Raw genomic sequence first — 23,202 nt, forward strand, 5'->3', positions numbered from 1 at the left:
GAGCTGTTGTAACTTGGAGTGAGATGGATTGAACTGGAGTTCCACCCTCCTTTGGGGATGTGTGAAGAAATGGAGCTTTCCTTTCATTTCTGCTGTATTAAAAAGGGCAAAATGAGGGGTGACCTTGTTCCCCAAATCCTCCTCTTGGTGTGGCCTGGAGGGTCCTTGCAGGGTGTTCAGTTTTATTCCTGAAATCAATCGCTGGCTGCACTGTCCTCCTTGCCAGGCTTGGGAATTAAAGCAGGATTTGGCATAAATGGGAAATGATCCTTCCTCACCTGCCCTCAAATCCCTGCCCCAAGTGTTCAAGGCCAGGTTGGGTTTATTTTTGGGTTTATTTTGTCTTCATATTTAAATGCAGTTGTTGGATAATCAGAGTAGGATTCTGTGCTCTTCTGGTGCTGCTTCAACTCTGATTGCTCTGCTTGGCTGTCAGAGTGCTGCCATCTCTTTTTCATGTGTGAAGAGAATCTTAAAGAATGAAGTTGTGAACAAGCTGGACAGAAAGTGGGTGCTGTTATATAAATCAATATTTTATTTGGGAAAAGTTGGTGCTTCAAATTGGAAAATTATCATGTGTACACCCTCTGGTAAAATTGAAGAGAGCAGGAGAATGTTAAGAATATGAAGAATTATTAATAACTACAGAGAAGTTAAAGGTGAAAATTGTTTTATGAAAGAATAAATAAAACACTCAAAGTTTTGTTTTCCTTGAAGTGAATTTGTGCAGACTGGATTGGGTGAGAATTGGTCATTTTTGAAGGAGAAACTGCAAAATGCCCAGGACAAGAGTAGCTGATTTTCTTGCAGTCAAAATGCTGCAAGAATTACAAATACTGGAGCTTAGAGGAATGTTCCTGTGGCAGGGAATAATTTCTCCACATTGCAAAGTGTTGTCATGCAGTTCTGTGACACAGAATGTGACATCAGATACCCTAGAGGTCCCTTTGTGGCAAGAAATTATTTCACAAAAATAGGGGTAATTTTTGTGTAAAAGGTTCAGGAGGAAAAGTATGCTTTGAAGTGAGATGTGGCACACTTAAACTTTCCAGACAGATGCAGAATTGTGCCATGTGTGCAGTAATAGAGAATTTACATCTGCATAATTCATAGAATCACAGACTGGTTTGTGTTGAAGGGACCTTAAAGAGCATTTAGTGCCACCATTTAGTGCCACCCCCTGCCATGGCAGGGACACCTTCCACTGTCCCAGGTGGCTCCAAGCCCTGTCCAGCCTCACCTTGGACACTTCCAGGGAGCCAGGGGCAGCCACAGCTTCTCTGAGCACAATTAAAAGAGAATTCATTATGTTTCACACACCTGGGAATTCATTTTGGCTGCAACAACAGCAAGATTTAATGAGACATTGACACTGAGATATTAATTCATATTTCTGGAATGCTGTGCACCCCAATATTGTTTGTTTTGCTGTGTCACCAATGGGTCAGGACTGTGTTGTGTTGGTTTTTGGATTTTTTTTTTTGAAGTTGGGATTGGAGGTACTTGAGATGATATTTTCTGTTTAGATTTAAATGTTTATTTTTTAAATTTATACTACAGTTTTATAGGTGGTGACTTTTGTATTTAGTATCCTACTAACAAGGTACAAAATGGTTAACTAGTTTTTGTTATAAGGTTTTTCAAGGTTAAACTATCTAATTAAGAAATGATACTTAAATTGTTTTTACTTTTAACTTAATTAATTCCTTTAAGTCCACAATGCAGACTTTTCTGTCTAATTACAAAACACTACTCAAACTTATGAAGGACTAGCTCTTGTTCTAAAACTTTTATTTGTTTCATATATATTACTATATTTTAAAACCCTAAACTCTTAAGTTTTTTACTTTGTGATATTATATGCTACTTTTAAGTTAATAATTAATTACTTCAAGTCCACAATACAGGCAGACTTTTCTGTCTAATTACAAAATGCTACTCAAACTTATGAAGAAGAAGGTGAAGAAGAAGCTTTTGTTCTAAAGCTTTTATTTGTTTTATATCTATTACTACACTTTAAAACCCTAAACTCTAAAGTTTTTTACTTTGTGATATTATATGCTTTTAAATAAATGATACTCTTGTAATTTTAGTGTTATTAATTAATTTTGGAAGCTTTTATGGTCAAATGTAGTGTTTTCTTGGGAGTTAGGGTCTGTTAGCCTCAAATTCTCAGTCTAGAGCTCTAAAGGTCTCTAAGTCTAAAATTCTCAGTATCTAGAGCTCTAATAGTGTTGTACTGGGCTTTGTAGAGATCTGAAGCCAAAACCTTGTGGGTGTGAGAAAAGCCAAGTAGAAATTAATTAGATGGAATTAATTAGACTTTGGAGCTGTGCTTTCTCCTTCTATCTTCACACGTGGGGAGTGAGTTTGTTTTGCCTTTTGGTGCCTTTCTCTGTATCACAGAGGTTCCTGGGGAATCAATGTGAGATTTTCCAGAATTTCTGTTTGGAGAGTCCCAAGACTGACAGAGGCAGTTGGGGATTGGGGAGAACTGACAAAGCCAAAGACCAACAGGAGTATCCTGTGCATACTTCCTTAAATTTCTCCAGAAATTCCTGCCACCATCTGTGTCCTGTAACTCCCTTTTGTCTCTCTTTTCTTTACTTTTTTTTTTGTCTTTCTGTCCTTTCTTTCTTGCACAGAAGCTGTAAGATGATACCTTCCTAGTCCAAGGGCATCCCTTGTGAAACAATTTCATATAGAACACAAATTAAGACATCACCATTGTTAAATATTCCCATTGTAAGTTTGGGAGCAAAGAGGAGCCATTATTTTCATACAGCTTATGTATTTTTAATCCATCCCTCCTGTTCCTTTCCTGCTTCCATTGAACATGTTATTCCCCAGGCTGCAAGGGTTCTTTTCTTTAGAGGAGTGTATAAATAAAGATTTAAACAAAACTGGGTGGTCTTCAAAATGCATCTCTTAGAAACAGAGATGGCAGTGGCAGTTTAAATAGAAAAGGTTAAATTTGTTCATTACTGAAGCCATGGAGGCACCTTCCAATTCTCAGGAAGTTTTGTTTTTCTTTGGATTACACTCCCTGTTTATTTATTTATTTTTTTTTTTAACTTAGAGCTTTTCCAGCTTATCCTGGACAGTTATGGATCCTCTCTAAGGCTCGGTGCTGCCAATTGTCACAAGGACTCAGTGGCAGCTCTGTGGCACAGCCACAGGGTGGTGGGGGTGATTCAGGAATCCCAGAATGGTTTGGGTTGGAAGGGACCTCAAAGCTCATCTCATTCCAACCCCCTTCCACCATCCCAGGCTGCTCCAAGCCCCATCCAGCCTGGCCTGGAATACTCCAGGGGTAGAATTATTATCTTATTAATGGTATAATTATCTCATTCATATTTTTATCCTAATTTCGTGATTAATATCCCCAAACCTGATACTATTTCAAGCCTGCACATGGCTTAAATTTCAAAGAGTGCTTTGCTGTTCTTCTTTCCTTTTGCCCCTCCTCCAAGAGCAAGTGTTGAAGACATGGATGTTGCTGAAATTGGAGTGGAAACTTTAAAAGAGAAATACAATGATGGAGATTGGTGCTGTTAATGAAATTCTGGCTTGGAAGGGTCAGTGATGCAAAGAGCAGTGCCTGGGAGTGTGTGGTGCAATTCAACAGCCCCAGAAATATTTGGTGCAGGAATTTGTGTGTAAAGCATCCTTTGCATGGATTAATGTGATTTAAGACTTGTTAAAGACCAGGAATTGGTGTGATCACTTGTTTTATTTTTGCTTTGAATAGTTGGAGGCAGAGAAAATGCATCCTGGCTCAGTTGTTCCTGGATATTGGAGATTCTCTGTTCTTCCTTCCACTCCACTTGTATTCACAGGAAAGTGTCAGAGCAAGGCTGCATATCTTGAGCGAAGAAAGAACATTTCTTGTAAAAATTACAGAATTGTTTAGGTTGAAAAAGACTTCTAAGATCATCCAATCCAATTATCAACCCAGCAGCACTGCCCAGTTCCCCATTTCCCCTGTCAAGAGCCACATCCACGTGTTCTTTGAACACTTCCAGGGATGGGGGCTCCACCACTGCCCTGGGCAGGGCTGGACAACCCTTTCCATGAAGAAATATTTCCTAATATCTCATCTAACCCTCCCCTGGCACAACTTGAGGCTGTTTCCTTTCCATTTCCTCTCCATCCCTCCCATTCAGGACAATGCAGACATCCTAGGGAGGCACCAAGTGTTGACACTGCAATTTCTTTGAGGAACTGGGCTGAAAGTCAAATCATGTATCATTGGAAAGCAGGGATCCTAGAACTGAATGAACTTGATGGTTTTCTGTTATCTTTTTGATGCCTCATGGGTTCAGTCTTGCTGTCTGAATAAACTTTTGGAGTCTTTAAATACAAAAAATAACCCTAAACCCTTCTCTTGTGGCAACTGAGTGTCCAAAATTCTGATTTTTACCTGTTCAGTCTCTTCCTGCACATTGAATTCATCACACCTTAATGTTCTTTTTTATTCTTTTTAAGCTAGTCCTGCTCAAATTGATTCTTGTATGGATTTGTTGTTTTAATTAATTGGTTCTATGGATTGAGTCTAAATTGATTCTGTTAGATGAAAGATTCTCTGCTTGTTTTTTTTTTTTTTTTTTTTTTTTGTAGTGGATTTTCTTTTTGTCTTTAATGAAAGAATGCAGCGAAAGGGAAGGAAAATAAGAGAAGAATGGTTGGAATATCACTGAATGGTTTATTAGTCACTGTTTACATGCCTGAACTGTGTAAAATATCCCCTGATTTCCTTCCACAGGACTGGTGAGTAATGTGGTTTTCACAAGTCATGCCACAGAGCAGAGGCACCCACTGCTGGTGCAGCTGCAGAGCCTGATCAGAGCAGCAAATCCTGGAGTTTCCTTCATCCTGGCAGAAAATGGGATTGTAACAAGGTAACTTCCAGCAGGATTTATTGCTTTTGGCACATGGGCCACCAGCACTCAGAAATTCTGTTCTCATGTTTTTACTCTGGTGATTTATAGGAAGGAAATGCAGATTTTTTCTTAATTGCTTCTCGTGCAAAAGGGATTTTCCCTTTACGTTTATGGGCATATAAATACAGGGATTAGGAAATGTGTTTTGTTTGCAGAGTGTGATTTATGTTGCTGTTACTGCCATACTAAAGGAAAAGTGCTCTTAATTTTACTGTCACTAGCACATTATGTTTTAATGTAAGTAGATAGTGGCCATTTTATTTAACTTAGAAAATGAAAAATCTTCATTTTTTATCTCTTTACAGGAATGAGGATATTGAACTAATTCTCTCAGAAAGCAGTTTTTCAAGTCCTCAGATGATGAGAGCTCGATATTTAATGTACCCTGGCTGGCAAGTATCTAGACTGAGAAGTATTAAAACTATTTTTCTAATTAACTTGAAGATTAAAATGTTTCACTAACTTCATTTATATATTTTTTTTTTCCCTAAGACTACTCATTTGGAACAGGCAGCAGCTTTGTAAATTATTTTTAAGAGAGCTGATGATTATTCTTAGTGGATACAAGATTGCTGCCTTTTTATGGGGGGAAAAGCTCCTTTTTGGCCACCATTTAAATCAATGGCAAGATTACTGTTGCTTTCCAGAAGAATAGGCAAGAACCCTGTGGGAATAAACTGGGAAGGATTGGGATGGGTGAGGTCAATAATGACTGGAGTAATTTCATCCTGACAGCTATTCAGCATTACTGGAATGAACTTGCTCTGTCAGTCTGGCCATTAGCAGAGCAATTATTCACAAAAACCAGGAACCTCAGTGACAGCCCTGGCACAGCTCAGCCACAAACCCACGTGGCACCAAATCTCCACTGAACACCGAGGGAGATTTCTCCTGGCTCAGGGCTCTTCACACATCTTGTTGCAATTCTTTCTGCTGCACCTTTTTGGCAGAAATTTGCAGCTCTCAGCAATCATAACTCCTGGCTGACCAGGCTCTGTGCTGGAAACATTTATTTATCATACCTTGCAGTCCTCTGTATCTCTTTATTAATAAAATTGGTTCTGAATTGGATGCAAGTAGCCAAGCAAAGCTACTGGAGTGAAGCACAAGGCTTGGGGTGAGGATATTGAATTAATATCATCAGAGCTGCTGGTGGATTGCATGGAGCCAAAGAGAGAGAGCAGGAAAAGAAAATATTTCAAACTTTTGGGCAGCTGTTAATCTATTTGATGACAGTATGCAAGAATTGGATCTGGATAGTGTGGAAGAGAAGGAAAGCAGCAAGAACATCAAAAACATCCAGGGAGATCTTTTTGCAGCCTTGTAGTACCTAAAGAGGGCTCATAAAAAAGGAGTAGAATGAGTTTTTACATGGGTAGATGGTGACAGGACACAGAGAAGGGTTTTATGCTAAAATAAGAGAGATTTAGATAAGGTATTAGGGAAAATTCTTCCCTGTGAGGGTGCGCAGAGCAGCTGTGGCTGCCCTTGGATCCCTGGAAATGTCCAAGGCCAGGTTGGAGCAACAGGGCTTGGAGCAACCTGAGCTAGTGGAAGATGTCCATGCCCATGGTGGGGGTGGGAATTAGATGATTTTTAAGGTCCATTTTGACTCAAACCATTTCAAGACTCCATAAAAAGGAATCCTGAGTGCTTTGACCAACCTAATGCTGTTGGCAGCACATTTTCACAGAGAAGAAATCTCTGTATTTTCCTTCCTTTCAATCTGTGGTGAAAGAACAGATGTTTTTTGCTGGGTGAGAAGCAGAAGCTGCTGTGATTTCTGTGTGTTGAAGGTGTTTGTTTTTGTGTGCAGGTATGAGGGCAGGTATGGGGCTGGGCCTGTGTTCCCTCCCATGGTTCAGATCTGTGTGTGGTTCAGCCGCCCTCTGGAGAAAACAAGATTTGTCACCAAATGCAAAGGTACCAATGAACTTTGCCTGACTTGATTGAAATCCAAGTTTGGGATGCTGAGGGATAGAGGGGAAGGAAGGCACTGACGTAACACAGTTATTTAATCACTACTGAAGTTAATTTTTAATTGAAAACTCAGCTTTCCTTCCTAAAAGTACAGTAAATTCTGTTCCTTAGTGTCAGCTCTGGAAAATTGTCCCATGATTTTTGTTCAGATGAAAATCTAATTGAACTTTTGGTTTCTAGGACTGAGACAACTTCCTGTCTTTGCTTTTTTATTTTATGGCTCATTGTATTTGGGAGTGTTGAAATACAGTTTTATAAGTGACCATCAGCTTCTACTTTTTATGCCAAATAATTCTTTGTAGCTCCTAGAAAACAGACTCAGCTCTAGAGTAGATACATTACCAAACCTTTCCTCTGCTTAGCCAAGTAGTGTTAAAGAGGATTTTACCTCCCACACGCACTGTGAGAGTTCCTTATCCCAAACACACCTCATTTCCCAAACTCCATGGCAAAGAATGAGAAAATAAATGTTACATAGTGAGACTCCAAGGCACATGGCAGCTTTTCCTTTGGAAGCACTGGGATGTGGATTAGGGATCAGTTGCACAGGTTTTACCAGAAGCTCCACCAAAGAGAAGAAAAATAAGTTGAGATAATCTGTTTATCTTCTGTTTCAAACAGCAATTAAGTCGTTGCTCAAGCCAAGTCCTTTTTCTGGAAACATTTATCACATCATGGGCAAAGTGAAGTTTTCAGGTAAGGGCAAATTATTCTGAGGTGTTGTGATCACACTGCACCTAATGGGTGTTTAAAAAAGTATTTCTGTCCTGGATTCTGTCTGCAGCAGTGTTGATGTTAGATTAGATTAGCAATTATCAGGCTCTTCCTTCTGTCTTCTCCTTGTTAGATGCTGATAAAGTCATTGAAGTGTGTCACAACACAGCAGCAAATTCCCTCAGCCTGGTGCCTGTTCCAGAGGGGCCAACTCCTCCTGATTCCAGAAATGATCCCAGAGACTGCAGCAGTCAACAGGAATATTTCCTTGTGTTCATTGGCTGCTCCCTGAAGGAAGAGGATATCAAAGACTGGCTCAGAGAAACTGCAAAACAGGTTTGTGGGCAGGTTTCCTTTTGTTCTGTGCTTGGCATTTCTTAACAACCAAAGGAAAAAAATGAGTGGCTCAGTGAAATGTTTGGGTTTCTTAATTAATCTTTTTTTTTTTTTCTTCTACCAAGGTATTGACATTCTAGGGTGCAAATGGATTTCAGGAAGGGGACTAAGAGTTTACAAATGTGTGTTGTAATCTCTGTATTGTTTTAGTGCTTGCTACAGCTTATTCATGGATTGATTTGCTCTTGAATGCTTGAGCAAATGGATTATATCCAGGATAAACACAGGATGATTTAGCTGAGCTATGATTGCCAAGGGCTGAAGTGTGCTGTGAAATAAATCTTCTTCCAGTACCTGAATGCTGGCAAAGCTGAAAATTTGTTTTGATTCACTAAATTAAATCTCCTTGGAAGTAATCCACTGAAATGGAGGGTAGAGGCCTGTTCATTTTGTCATCTTTAATTAGTGTATTTCTGCATGGCTGATGTATCCATGCAATGAGGAGGGAATGTGGTGTTGTAGGGAGCTCAGAAGGCAGAGTTTGCACAGAGGGATTGCCACAGCTGATTGACAGAATCACAGATCCATAAAATCCTGCAATGGTTTGGGTTGGAAGGGACCTTAAATCCCATCCAGTTCCACCTCCCTGCCATGAGCAGGGACACCTTCCACCATCCCAAATTGTTCCAAACCCTGTCCAACCTGGCCTTGGACACTTCCAGGGGTCCTGGGGCAGCCACAGCTTCTCTGGGCAACTTTTTGGAACATTTGTAAGTTAAAAAATACTCCATATTACTTCTATATGGATTAGGAGGATTTGCACACAAAAATTTGTATAGGAAGAGAAAAAGTGTTTCCTGCAGACTGTGGCTGGAGCAGTTGCTAAGTTTCCAAGATTTCTGAGGTTTTTGAATTTCTGAAATGCTCAGGTTCTCATCTTCTGTTCCCCTGTGTTAATTCAGGGAATTAATCCATTTTCTGTGCTGATTATCTCATGCTCTGTACTTACCACAGGGGTAAAATATGGAGACAAATGCTTTGCCATGTAAGAAAGCTCTTGGTGGAATACTACTTAAATTTTATGAAAACTTGGAACTTAAATGCTTATCTCAAGTGTGAAGTGTTTCCTCTTTGAGCAATTCAGGACTATAAACACTTTTTGTACAGTCATGGCTAATTGAGGGTTTCAGATAGCTCTAAGAGTTGCCACATGCTGCAGGAAAGAAAAGGATTACAGAATTTCTCAGGCTCAAAATGAAGTTGTTTTTCTTTAACTGTGCCAGCTTTCTTACAGTAAAGCTGTATTTAAATTGTCTTGTTTAAAATACTTACAGAATTTTAAATTTCTGAGTGTTTTCTGTAAGATCAGTGAATTTTTACTTTTGCTTTCAGAACATAGTTGTGAGTACCTTCATGGAACTGAATAATTTGAGAAATGATTTTTTTAAAAATACATGTTTTTATGTGGTAGTTTGGTTTTTTTTTTGTTTTTTTTTTTTTTTTTTTTTTTTAATTTAATTTTAACCAACTAAGCTGTGGTATCACATAACTGGAATCTCCTTCTTCATACAGAAACCTCAGAGGAAAGCCCTGAAAACCAGAGGAATGTTAACCCTTCAGGAAATCAAAAACATCCATGTGAGTAAAAGCAATAATTTACAAACCCTTCTTTTGGCTGGTTTCCCTTAAATATCCATCTGCATGACAGAGCACCTGCCACAACAAGTGTGCTGAGCACTAAATTATTACAGCACTTTTGGAGCTGTCCAGGAGGGATTTGAGGTATAAATCTGATCTCAGAGCTCCAAATTCACTCTGGAAAGCAGGAGAAGGTGTAAAATTTGCCATCTTTGGTTGCTGTAATGGCCTTTTCATTTTCTTTTATCTATTTCAGTTTGTAAGGACTGTCTCTACAGGTGTTTAATTTAAATTCTTTTCCTGCTGCAGGTGAAACGCCACTTGGATCCACTCCCAGCTGGTTATTTTTACAATGGGACTCAATTTGTGAATTTTTTTGGTGACAAAATGGATTATCATCCATGTATCCTTTAAAATGGGGGGTTTTGGGGAAGGTTTTAGGTAGGCAATGAACTGTGCAGCTCTGAAATGTTGAGTGCCAAAGCAGATATGGTAAAGAACCAGTTCCTTGCCAGCTAAAGCTTAGTTTTAAATCCTTTCTTGAGAGATAAGATCTCAGAAACAGAATAGAACCAACAAAACAAACCCCAAACTGCCCATGAGCTCATGCAGGGAATAATTTATGGACCACAGCTTGTCAAAAAAATATTTTTCAAACCAAATAGTGCTGTAATAGCACTGAATGCCTGGGCACGACTGATAAAACTTCCAAATGAATGTAATTTCATGTGTGCACACACTCCAGTGAAAACAATCATATTTTTGTCCTTAGTTTTACCCTGGAATTCCTTGCCAAGGTTCTTCTTGTCCTTGGTCACCACCTGGGGACCTGGCTCAGTGGTGGCCATGGCAGTGCAGGGTTAACAGCTGCCCTTGGTGATCTCTGAGGGCTTTTCCAGCCTAAATGATTCTGTGATTCTCTCATTTTCATAACTTCCTTTTGCTTTTGTCTTTGGTCACCAACTTCCAAATTGGTTTTATATCCCCAGTTTATTTTTCACAGTAACTTCTCCAAACTGGTAAAAATCCAGGTGATGCTGCTTTGGAATAAGAACAGAATTATTTCCTGTGTCCTGTGGGACAACTTGAAAATTTTAAGCAGATTTCTGTCTGCGGGACACAAAACCCGACAGCAAATTTGGACTTCACTGGAAAATTCTTGATGCCCCATCTCTGGAAGTGTCCAAGGCCAGGTTGGATGGGGCTTGGAGCACCCTGGGATAGTGGGAGGTGTCTCTGTCCATGGCAGGGGGTGGGATGAGATGAACTTTAAGCTCCTTCCAACCCAAACCATTCCAGGACTCTTCACTCCACCTCCCCCTTGGTGTTTGGCAGGGAAAGCTGCAGGCCTGGTTAAGCCTTTCTGGGGGATTTGAGTTTTGGGCAGTTTGAAACTTTTAAATAGCTGGAAGTGTGTTCAGAGTCCTCAGATAGTTTGGGTTGGAATGGACCTTGAAGCTGATCTCATTCCAGCACCTTCCAGAGATGGGGTGTCCAAAACTTCTTTGGGTAACCTGTGCCAGGGCCTCACCACCCTCCCAGGGAAGAATTTCTTCCTAACATCTCATTTAACCCTGCTATGGTTTTGCTGTTCTTAGATCTTCCTCCTGGCAAAATAATACCCCTTGTGCTGCTCCTTTATTCCCTGAGTTGGGGTAGCTCTGACTTCTAGAAGTTCTAGAGAACTTCTGTAGAACTTCCAGAAAGTAATATATTGAATTTCTGCTTTCACTGAGTGTCCCAGAACTGGCACTTCTTTCAAACCTGGATGTTCTTTTCTACTAAACTCCATTTGCACAAATGTTCTTCCTTCACCTTTCCCAACCAGTAATGGACCAGTTCATGAATGATTACTTGGAAGAAGCCAACAGGGAAATTGAGAAGTACAACAGGGAGCTGGAGGAGCAGGAGTACCACGATCTCTTTGAGCAGAAGATTTAAGCACGTGGATCCTGAGTGTTCCTGTCCTTGTGTCAGGAACCAAAAATGCTCTTTTGTCCTTCTGGCTCACAAGAAATCAAGTGAAATGTTTGTTTTCAGCACTCCTTCCCAAACTAAGGGATTTTTCCCCTGAGGTTGGCATTTAACATGGTAACTGCTTAGCTGTTTGTACTGTCAGGATTGCTTCCACTTCACCTTAATTCCAGACTGTCCAAAGCATCACCTGGAATCTCTGGCTTGTGGTGGAAACGTGGGAAAAAGAAGAAGAAGGAGGAGAAAAGAAGCAAAACTGGATTTATTTCCTAAAACAAGGTCAGAATGTAATTGTGGAATTGGGCCCTGGTGCAGATATCAAACAATCCCTGGGTGTCCCTTGGAAATCGTTGCACAGGAGCATTGATGGTCAGGGGGGAGCTCAGGGTGTGGGATTGGGGTTCCCAAAGCGAGAAATGGGGGAACAGACTCGGAAGAGTCCCCAATCCCAGAACTCTTTGGGTGTTCCTGAAGCAAAAAATGGAGGAATAATTAAAAAAAGTAAGAGAGTCCCTAATGCCACAGCTGCTGGGATGTTCCCAAAGCGAGAAATGGGGGAACAAGGGGAACAGCTCAGAAAAATCCCTAATCCCACAGCTCTTGGTGTGTTCCCAAAGCGAGAAATGGGGGAACAATGGGAAAAACTCAGAATTGAGTCCCTAATCAACATCTGTTGGGATGTTCCCAAAGCGACAAATGGGGGAACAGTGGGGAAAACTCAGAACTAATCCCTAATCAGTCCCTAATCAGCAACTGTTTGGGTGTTCTCAAAGTGAGAAATGGGGGAACGCTTTCTCAGAGTCCCTAATCCCACAGCTCTTGGTGTGTTCCCAAAGCGAGAAATGGGGGAACAATGGGAAAAACTCAGAATTGAGTCCCTAATTCCAGAGCTGTTGGTGTGTTCCCAAAGCAAGAAATGGAAGAATGATTCAAAACTTGGAATCCCTGAATCTGCAGCTCTTGGGATGTTCCCAAAGTGAGAAATGAGGGAACATTGGGAAGAACTCAGAATTGAGTCCCTAATCCCAGAGCTGTCAGAGCATTCCCAAAGCGAGAAATGGGGGAATGGGAAAAGCTTGGATGAGCACCTAATCCCACAGTTGTTAGGATGTTCCCAAAGTGACAGATGGGGGAACAATGGGAAAAACTCAGAATTGAGTCCCTGATCCCACAGCTCTTGGTGTGTTCCCAAAGTAAGAAATGGGGGAGTAACAGTGGGGATAACTCTGAAAAGCCCCTGATCCCAGAGCTGTTGGTGTTGTTCCTAAAGCAAGAAATGGGAGAATGATTCAAAACTTGGAATCCCTGAATCTGCAGCTCTTAGGACGTTCCCAAAGCGAGAAATGGGGGAACATTGGGAAAAACTCAGAATTGAGTGCCTAATCCCACAGTTTTCAGAGGATTCCCAAAGCGAGAAATGGGGGAACAATGGGAAAAATTCAGAATTGAGTCCCTAATGGCAGAGCTGTTTGTGTGTACCCAAAGCAAGAAATAGGAGAATGATTAAAAAACTTAGAATCCCTGAATCTGCAGCTCTTAGGACGTTCCCAAAGCGAGAAATGGGGGAACATTGGGAAAAACTCAGAATTGGATCCCTAATCCCACAGCTGTTGTTGTGTTCCCAAAGGGAGAAATGGGGGAATAGTGGGAAAAACTCAGAACTGAGTCCCTAATCAGCAGTTATTGCGGTGTTCCCAAAGCAAGAAATGGGGGAACACTTTCTCAGAGTCCCTAATCCCACAGCTCTTGGTGTGTTCCCAAAGGAAGAAATGGGGGAGTAACAGTGGGGATAACTCAAGAGCCCCTGATCCCAGAGTTGTTGGTGTGTTCCCAAAACAAGAAATTGTAGAATGATTAAAAAATTTAGAATCCCTGAATCTGCAGTTGTTGGGATGTTCCCAAAGCGAGAAATGGGGGAACATTGGGAAAAACTCAGAATTGAGTCCCTAATCCCAGAGCTGTCAGAGCATTCCCAAAGCGAGAAATGGGGGAACAATGGGAAAAATTCAGAATTGAGTCCCTAAGGCCAGAGCTGTTTGTGTGTTCCCAAAGTGAGAAATGGAGGAACACTTTCTCAGAGTCCTTAATCCCAGAGCTGTCAGAGCAATCCCAAAGGGAAAATTGTGGGAACAGTGGGAACAACTCAAGAAAGTCCCTAATCCCAGAGCTGTCAGGGTGTTCCCAGAGCAAAAAATGGGGGAACAGTGGGGAAAACTCAGAACTGAGTCCCTAATCCCACAGTTTCTGGGGCATTCCCAAAGTGAAAAATGTGGAAACAGTGGGAACAACTCAATAAAGTCCCTAATCCCAGAGCTGTCAGGGTGTTCCCAAAGCAAGAAATGGGGGAACAATGAGAAGAACTCAGAAATGAGTCCCTGGTCCCAGAGCTTTCAGAGAGTTCCCAAAGTGAGAAATAGGGGAACAATGGGAAAAACTCAGTTGGGCACCCAATCCCACAGCTCTTGGTGTGTTCCCAAAGCAAGAAATGGGAGAATGATCAAAAAATTTAGAATCCCTGAATCTGCAGCTCTTGGGATGTTCCCAAAGCGAGAAATGGGGGAACAATGGGAAGAACTCAGAACTGAGTCCCTAATCCCAGAGCTGTCAGGGCAATCCCAAAGGAAAATTGTGGAAACAGTGGGAAGAACTCAGTAAAGTCCCTAATCCCAGAGCTGTTGGGGTGTTCCCAAAGCAAGAAATGGGGGAACAGTGGGGAAAACTCAGAATTGAGTCCCTGATCCCACAGCTGTTGTTGTGCTCTCAAAGCGAGAAATGGGGGAACACTTTCCAGAGTCCTCAATCCCAGAGCTGTCAGGGCAATCCCAAAGGGAAAATTGTGGAAATAGTGGGAAGAACTCAGTAAAGTCCCTAATCCCAGAGCTGTCAGGGTGTTCCCAAAGAGAGGGATGAGGGAACCCTCTCACCCCCACCTTTGCCAGGGCTCAGCCCATCTCAAACCTCAGCACAGTTTGAGTCTGCACTCGAAATTCTGACTTTAAAGAAAAGCTATTTATACATTTCAGGGTGAAATCAGTGGAGAAATCTTTAATTTCTTCCCAGTGCTCTCATTGGGATTCTTGAAAGTATTTCCTGGCTGGCTGCAATGTGCACCTTGCTTAGATTATCCCTGGAGGATTCCTATTGCAGTCCTAAAAATGAGGCAAGGCAAGGCAAGGAGGACATTCTTCAGCTGAAGAATTCCTTTTCATGAAGATAAATGATTTCCAAAGGTAAAAAATAGCAAAGGATGTTACTTGAAAGAGGCAGGAACTTGTTTGTGGAGCTTCCAGAAGAGTTTGCACGCTGTAACATTTCCCTGTGCTGGTGAGAAATCAGCTTTTTAAATACTTGCAACAGAATTTTTATAGTTCCTAAATGATAGAACAGGAATGCTGGCAGCCTGTCCTGACTTAATTCAGTATCATTTTAAAGGAGGCTTTATAAATCCCTGCCTGAAGGATTCTAAAGTACCTTAGCAGCTACTTACAGGTAATTATTGGAGTTTATTTGAATAAGCAGATTATTGTAGCATGCATGTGTTCAGAATTTAGGCGAGAGCAGCCCAGCAGGAATTTTTTATTTTCATATTCCTTTGCCTTAGGGACAGCTCAATCTTTTACTGCAACTGCAGCTTTTCTTTCTGACCAGATGTTTGTGATACAGCAAGAAATGGAATGAAAAATCTCTTGCAGGACACTTAAAATAATTCAAATGTATCTGCACAGCCTCATCCTGAGGCAGGAAAATAAGATTTAACCCCTGCCATCAAACTTGAGGCTAAATTAGAGTTTATACTTTGCTAAGAGATGTATTTTTTACCTTTGGAATATGAAATAAGTGAAATTTCAGTAACCTGAAGCACATTTTAGATGGTTTTGGTCTCCATTGCTGGATGCCTGTCCTGTGAGTGTTGCACAGTGCAGAGGTGGAATTCCAGGTGCTGCAGGCTGGGATAGAAATATTGATAAGGTTTCATTCCTTGCTTTCCTCCTAGATTTAAAAAGCTGTCTGAATTGAAGACTTTAGTATTTTATTTTTATTTTTTTTGCACACCACGAGACTTTATATAAAAACTACTTGTATCCTGTTAGAGGCCAGTAAAAGCCAGCAATTAGTTTGTGTTTTTAGGCTTTCCTGGGGTATTCCCTGGATCACAAGTGTGGAGCATCCTGATAAAGCTCGTGAGTTTTATCTATGCATGGCTAAATTTTAGTCTTAATATCCTGTAGTGCCTGTAGAGCAAAGGTAGCTAGCAGTGGGTTTGGGGGGGCTGCCAGGGGTTTACAACTAAATCCAGTTGGTTGCATGAAATGAATTCACAGCCCAGAATTTTTTAGGAATCCCAAAATTCTGGTGGTGGTGGGGCTGCAATAAAAAGGGGCATTAGGAAATGGAGCTCCAATTGGAATTGTTTTGCCAATGAACTCAGTGTAAACCCAGCTGTTCCAGTCCCAGTTCTCTCACCTGCAAAGCCATATTTTTAGAGTAGTGGGATGTGATGTGGGAAGAAATTGCAGTGGTTGGGACAGCAGGCATGTGCTGGAGGCTTTGTCTCAACTCCTGAGTGGATACAGAGTAGATTTAAGTGCAATTGATTGAAAATAGATGAAGATGCTGTAGCTGATTTTTGCTCTGCTGAACTCTTTTTAAGAACTCCAATTTGTGCAGCTCTCAAATCAATATGGATATGGGGCTTGATCCAACTGGAATTCCAAGCCCTGTGAACAAAAATAAAAGGAAATAATTGGGTCGTGAGTGTGCAAATTGAGATGTTCCTTAAAAACTGGAGCAGGAGAGCTCGGAACAAAGGCCTAGAACCCTCCTGTGCTGTGCTGCATGTGCTCTATGGTCATAGCTGTGTATTACAAAGACCTTTCACCAGACTGGTACTGGCTCAATTCATGTATTTTGGTATTGAAAGAAATTGATTACCTCAATTTTTATCCTTTATTTTTAAACTGTGACTTTCAACTGTTCAACCAGAACAAAATAAAAAGAAAAAAAAGTAAATAAAAATACCGAAATAGTGAAACTGTGACAATGGTATCCTTTAAATGTAGTAGTGCCTTGCAGATGACACCATTTATTCCCCAAATAAATGGATGTCAGGGGTTGCACCACCCCTTTCTTTTTTTTTAAAGGAAAATAACGGTTTTGGTGAAAGGACTTAAAAAAATTTAAATTTAACCTAGTGACAAATATTAGCACAAATGGTTAAACTGTTTAAAAGAAAACTCTTTGAGGACTGAAATGCCTGATGCTGCTGCTGCTGTTGAAGAGCAGTTGCTGATTTTTTGGGAGTCAATTCTAACAATCAGCAGTGCTTTTTGAATTTATTATTTTCTTTTTTTTTAAGAAGAGTGTAACTTTTGTACTCTGGTCAGAGCTGTTTGTACTGTATGGAATCCCCAGCCCAGGGGATTTGGTGTCCTCACTCCTTGGAAGTCAAGGTGAGGATGAAACTCGAGGTTTGAACAATTTTTTCTACTGTATAATTAAAAAAAAACCAACAAAAAAAAAGCACCATTTCTAACCCACTGATGTTTGGATACAGCAAAAGTGCCATTACACCTTTCCTTTTCTCTTTTATTGTACTTGGAAAAATTTGTGTCCAGGCATTCCTGAGCTTGGGAAGTGCTGAAGAGTCCTCAAGGGGTTTCCACGCTTTGCTGACCTTTGTTAGCAGCTTGTGGTGGTGTTTTTTAATTTCTCCTCACCGAGAATGAGTGTGATCAGAAGTTACTGAAGTTATAGGATTCAAATGTGACAAACTTAGCAGGGGAACCTTTGCAACTTGAGCTGCTCTGCAATCTGGGAGTATATTTGAATTTGAAGCTGTGCAATTTGGGATTAATCCAGTTTTACACTTTGCAATTAACACACCGGATTGCAGGGAGGGTTGCATGTGAGGGTTCCCTAATAAGTTGAATTTTTTTTTTAATTATTGTTATTTTTTAATTGAAACTTGTCTGAATTTGCACAGATTTAAGCTCTGGAATACTTTGGTATTCTTGAAAAGGGAAAAAAAAATTGTGACTAGTATAGTGAATTGTGAACTGTGAGTTGGTAGAACCACAAGGTTGATCTAATCTTAGGTTGTTAAAAATGTACCTCAGAAAGCTCGTGAGAAATTGCTTCATTTTTACCCAACAGCCAGATCCTGGTGTAACACTTCTCACTTTTCAATGTGCCAAAATTCACTTTTATACTAGTTCTCAATGCTTTAATATTTGCAAGTCTAAGTGAAAAACGTGTTATTTACAAACACTACTGTAACTTCAGTTCAGCTGAATGGTGTGATTGAAGCTTTTTGCCTCTCGTATTTATTACACAACTTGATTCAGTAAATATAAAATTACCTTTCCATTTATTTTTGTATTGTTTTACATGTTTATACCTGCAGTTTGTGTGACTTTTACACCTGTAACTCAGATGTGATGGAAAGAACCAATAAACAGTATCCATCCACTGCCTGGCTTTGATTCCTTTCATAAACTCACAGGTTCCTAAACTTGGAGTGGTTTTCATTTAAAGTTTTTAAACTGGTAGAAAGGTGAGTTGTTTGTATTCAAATTAAAATATAAAAATTTAAGGTTTTATGGGGTATTTTTAGCTGCTATTTTAATTTAGACCTTCTTGCTTGAGCTTTTAACTGGGTAAAATTCAAAAAGTCAAGTTTTGACTCCTTTAATAAACTCACAGGTTCCTATACTGGAATTTTTAAATTTGGAGTTGTTTTCATTTAAAAGTTTTAAACTGGTAGAAAGGTGAGTTGTTTGCATTCAAATTAAAATATAAAAATTTAAGGTTTATGGATATTTTTAGCTACTATTTTAATTTAGACCTTCTTGCTTGAGCTTTTAATTGGGTAAAATTCAAACTCAAAACTGCTTGAGCTTTAAATTGGGTAAAATTCAAAAAGTCAAGCTTTGACACTAATAAACTCACAGGTTCCTAAACTGGAATTTTTAAACTTTGAATGGTTTTAATTAAAAATTTTTAAACTGGCAGAAATGTGAGTAATTTGTATTCAAATTAAAATATAAAAATTTAATGTTTTGTGGGGTATTTTTTAGCTGCTATTTTAAATTTAAACCTTCTTGCTTGAGCTTTTAATTGGGTAAAATTCAAACTAGAAGAAGATTCATCTGCTTTGTGCTGCTGTCTGTTTTTCAGCAGCTGTGTGTGAGCATAAATTGATATTTACATATTTACAAATACAGGGAGGTGCTAAACCTTCCTCCCTGTGCTCACAGAAACGAGGATGCAGCTTCAGGATCCCTGGATCTCAAATCTGGCTGCCATGGAGAGGGCAATCCCACCTTACCCTGCTTTCCCTCAGGGGCTGAGCATCAATCACATTTTTGCTGGTTATGCTGAACCTGCAGCTGATTTTCTGTCTCTGTTTTACATCACTTTTTGCATTTTGGGGGGAGGTTTTGTGCTCGATTTGGTTTTTATGGACGCTTTATGTAAATCCAGCCTGCTTTGCATATTCCAGGTGTGCCCATCAAGCAGCAGCTTCTGGGGCATGGATTCTGGATTGGAATCCAGGAGTTTTCCTTTGCTGTGCAGCTGGGTTTGGAAAGAGCTCCCAGCTGTAAATCAGGAATTTGGGTGGCAGCAGGACCAGGGCACTGTGCTGGCACTGCTGGGGCACCTCCAGTGCTTTTGGGGTGGTTTTGGGGGCTGGGGAAGGGTCTGGAGCTCCAGGAGGGGCTGAGGGAGCTGGGAAGGGGCTCAGCCTGGAGCAAAGGGGGATCAGGGGGGACCTTGTGGCTCTGCACAGCTCCTGACAGGAGGGGACAGCCAGGGGAACAGGGACAGGAGGAGAGGGAACGGCCTCAGGCTGGGCCAGGGGAGGGTTAGATTGGATATTTGGGAAAATTTCTCCATGGGAAGGGTTATTGCTCATTCCTCACAAGCTCTCCAGGGTTACCAAGTCCAATCATTCCCCCAGCACTGCCAGGGCCACCACTGACCCGTGTCCCCAAGTGCCACATCCACATGGCTTTTAAATCCCTCCAAGGATGGGGATTCCATCACTGCCAAGGCTGGACACCCTTTCCATGAAAAAAAATGGGAAGTTAAAAATGCTTTTAGAGGCTTTAAATGATGGAGAACTATCTGAGTTTCATTTCCTAACAGAGATGAAGTAGATTTTCCTGAGCACACCCCAAATCAGGGTTTTTAGTCCTGTTTCTTGCTTTTAATTATCTCATTTTGGTCAGTCTGGTTGTATCTGGAGAGGTTTCCAGCTCAACTTGGCTTTTCATGAGCTCCTCTTCCTTCCATGTGAACTCATCTGGAATTTCTTTGCCTACGTGTCCACCAACAAATGGTGCCTCTTTAGCTTCATAAATTACCAGCCTAATTAAAGGAGTGAATTCCCAACAGGAATTGCATGGAAATGGGAGCACTTGTTAATTGAATAGCCCTGGGTTAGGCTCCCATTGTACACGTCCCACAAGGTGCTTGTGTGATCCCTCCTATTGAATTGGCTTAAAATAAACCTTCAGGGCAGTTTGATGTCTTGGTAGGAAAGAAAACACCCAACAGGCAAGGCCTGGAGGATTTCAATAGCTTGACTGCTCCAGGACAGACAGAAAAACAACAACAAAAAAAAAAAGTATGGAAATTAAAATGTGGGTGACCCATTCATGGCTAGGAATTCAGCAGGCACACAATGCATTGTATAGATCACTGCAAAACCTCTCCACGCGAGTGAAACAGGAAATTTCTAATGGTTCCAATTGAGCCCTCGCTCAACCCCACCAAAAATCTTCCATTTTTCTGTGTTATCAATGTTAGTTCAATATTTGCTTTATATACATCCTGTTCCGGACTTTGATTCCTCTATACAGCACCTTCCTGCCTTCTAATATCTGATTTATTGCTGAGCCCTTGTTCTTCCAAAGGTTTGGCTTGGCCTGCTTTAACTCTTTATCTTGTCAGCCTGGGCCACAGCCTTTCCTTGGGCCTCTGCTGGCTTTGGGAAGCTCTGGAGAAAGGATAAAAGAGGAGATGGAAAAGAAGGAGAGGCTACAGGGGCTGTTGGGAAAAGTCACAGGATTTTTGGGCAGAAATCTGGGATATCCAAAGTGCTTGAGTGCATCAAACCAGAAGTTGGGACCTTAAAGATCATCCAGTTCCTGGGCCATCATCCCAGACGGATCCAACACCTTCCATCATCCCAGATGGATCCAACCTGGCCTTGGGCACTGCCAGGGCAGGATTCCTTCCCAATATCCCGTTCATCCCTGCCCTCTGGCAGTGGAAGCCATTCCCTGTGTCCTGTCCCTCCATCCCTTGTCCCCAGTCCCTCTCCAGCTCTCCTGGAGCCCTTTCAGGCCCTGCAAGGTGTTGGAAGGTGTCCCCAAACCCCTTTAGGCCCTGGAAGGTGTTTGAAGGTGTCCCCAGACTGTCCCCAGACTCTTTAGGCCCTGGAAGGTGTTTGAAGGTGTCCCCAGGCCCTGGAAGGTGTTTGAAGGTGTCCCCAGACTCTTTAGGCCCTGGAAGGTGTTTGAATGTGTCCCCAGGCCCTGGAAGGTGTTTGAAGGTGTCCCCAAACCCTTCAGGCCCTGGTAGGTGTTTGAAGATGTCCTCAGAGCCTTCAGATCCTGGAGGGTGTTTGAAGGTGTCCCCAGAGCCTTCATCAGGCCCCCTGGAAGGTGTTTAAAGGTGTCTCCAGATCCTTTAGGCCCTGGAAGATATTTGAAGGTGTTCCCAAACCCCTTTAGGCCCTGGAAGGTGTTTGAAGGTGTCCCCAGACTCTTTAGGCCATGGAAGGTGTTTGAAGGTGTCCCCAAGCCCTGGAAGGTGTTTGAAGGTGTCCCCAGACCCTTCTCCATGACCTGGATTCTTCCCACCCTCTCCCAGCTGTGGTGCTGGGTTGGGATCCCTGCCCTCCCCATGCTCTGGGGTCTTTGCCCATCCCAGGGAAATGAGGAGGGAGTTCTCTGCCCCAGGTCAGTGTGGATGTCACCAGCCCTCAGGGAAGGTTCCGGAGGCAGGCTGGATGCTGAAGACTCCTGAAGATGTGTTTCCTGTGCAACAATAGGGAATTCTGTTCCATTTCTTTGTGGAACCTCTTGAGGTAAGAGCTGAAGTTCCTCCTGTCCCAGCAGACACATCCCTTCTCCTTTGCTGGCACAAAGGAGACACAAGGACAGAATTGCAAATTGTGGTGGTGCCTCCTAAAAATGCCTTGAGCTGTCAGAGCTGACCTGCCCCATTCACTGTGCTCCATCCTGGATGGACCATGGGATTATAAGACACAGGGAATGGTTCCCACTGCCAGAGGGCAGGGATGGATGGGAGATTGGGAAGGAATTGTTCCCTCTGAGGGTGCCCAGAGAAGCTGTGGCTGCCTCTGGATCCCTGGCAGTGCCCAAGGCCAGGTTGGACAGGGCTGGGAGCAACCTGGCCTAGTGGAAGGTGTCCCTGCCATGGCAGGGGGTGGAATGAGACAAATTTTCATGTCCCTTCCAACCCAACCCATTCCATGATTCCCTGCATTCCCTGCAATTTACTTTCTTCTGAAGATGGAGTAAAACCTCTCCTTGAATTCTGCAATTTTCCCCTAAAATCTAAAAGGCCCTGCTGTCCCCTGCCCTATCCCTGGCTGTGGGATGTGGTCATGACAGAGCAGGGCTGCTGAGAGATTTCTCAAAGGCAAGGCTTGGAGTGTGCTGCAGATTAAAATCACTGCTGCAAAGCCAATGGAACACAAATGTTTTGGGCTTGGCTGGCTTTGGGAAGGGTGTCCCTTCCTCTGGCTGCTGTTTGTTTGCTTAGGTGAGGTGGGTGCAAGTTCTAACAATAAACTTTCCTGGGAACACCATGGGAGAGGTCAGGGAAAAAGGAGAAACCAGGAGCAGGAGTGGGATGGGATCCTGGGGGGGGGATGTGGGAGGATGGAGTGGGCACAGAAAGGGTTGGGATGTGCTCCTTGCTGTGTTTGCCTCATCCTCCTCACAGGCTGAGAGGATGATCCCTTTGGGCCTTGTGTCCTTTCAGCCCCTCCTGCCAAGGTAAATCATTAAAGGGGTTAAATCAGTGTGGGGTGAGAGAAGAAGGGAAAAACAAAACAACAAAACAAAACAACAAAAAAAGCATGGAAATTAAAATGTGGGTGACCCATTCATGGCTAGGAATTCAGCAATGCATTGTATGGATCACTGCAAAACCTCCCCACACGAGTGAAACAGGAAATTTCTGATGGTTCCAATGGAGCCCTTGCTCAACCAAAAATCACCAAAAATCTCCCATTTTTCTGTGTTATCGAAGTTAGTTCAGTATTTGCTTTATATACATCCTGTTCTGGACTTTGGTTCCTCTATACAGCACCTTCCTGCCTTCTATCCAGGGTGGCTATGGATGGCCTGGAAGTGTCCCAGACCAGGCTGGACAGGGCTTGGAGCCACCTGGGACAGTGGGAGGTGTCCCTGCCCATGGCACTGGTGGAACTGGATGATCTTTAAGGTCCCTTCCCACCCAAACCATTCAATCATTGCAATTTACGGAGGGAAACTTGTAGTTTGAGCCTGGTTGAAACAGGGAGAGAAAAATCCCATGGCCAGGTCAGAGCAGGTGGCTCCAAGCCCTGTCAAACCTG

The 23,202-nt window shown here is 42.0% G+C and overlaps 1 protein-coding gene across 1 annotated transcript in view; it reads left to right on the forward strand.

Annotated features, from left to right (window-relative positions):
* DNAAF9 (dynein axonemal assembly factor 9) overlaps window positions 1-18,054 on the forward strand; it is a 75,925-nt gene extending 57,871 nt beyond the window's left edge. Inside the window, exons 30-37 of the mRNA XM_063157855.1 lie at window positions 4,766-4,901; window positions 5,249-5,335; window positions 6,760-6,866; window positions 7,545-7,619; window positions 7,771-7,973; window positions 9,546-9,611; window positions 9,921-10,014; window positions 11,440-18,054. Of these exons, the coding sequence (XP_063013925.1) occupies window positions 4,766-4,901; window positions 5,249-5,335; window positions 6,760-6,866; window positions 7,545-7,619; window positions 7,771-7,973; window positions 9,546-9,611; window positions 9,921-10,014; window positions 11,440-11,552 (881 nt within the window). The 3' untranslated portion in view covers window positions 11,553-18,054. The remainder of the gene's footprint in view (window positions 1-4,765; window positions 4,902-5,248; window positions 5,336-6,759; window positions 6,867-7,544; window positions 7,620-7,770; window positions 7,974-9,545; window positions 9,612-9,920; window positions 10,015-11,439) is intronic.
* Window positions 18,055-23,202: the final 5,148 nt, after the last annotated feature.

This window comes from Melospiza melodia, chromosome 5 (assembly GCF_035770615.1).
Source record: "Melospiza melodia melodia isolate bMelMel2 chromosome 5, bMelMel2.pri, whole genome shotgun sequence".
Lineage (NCBI taxonomy): Eukaryota > Metazoa > Chordata > Aves > Passeriformes > Passerellidae > Melospiza > Melospiza melodia.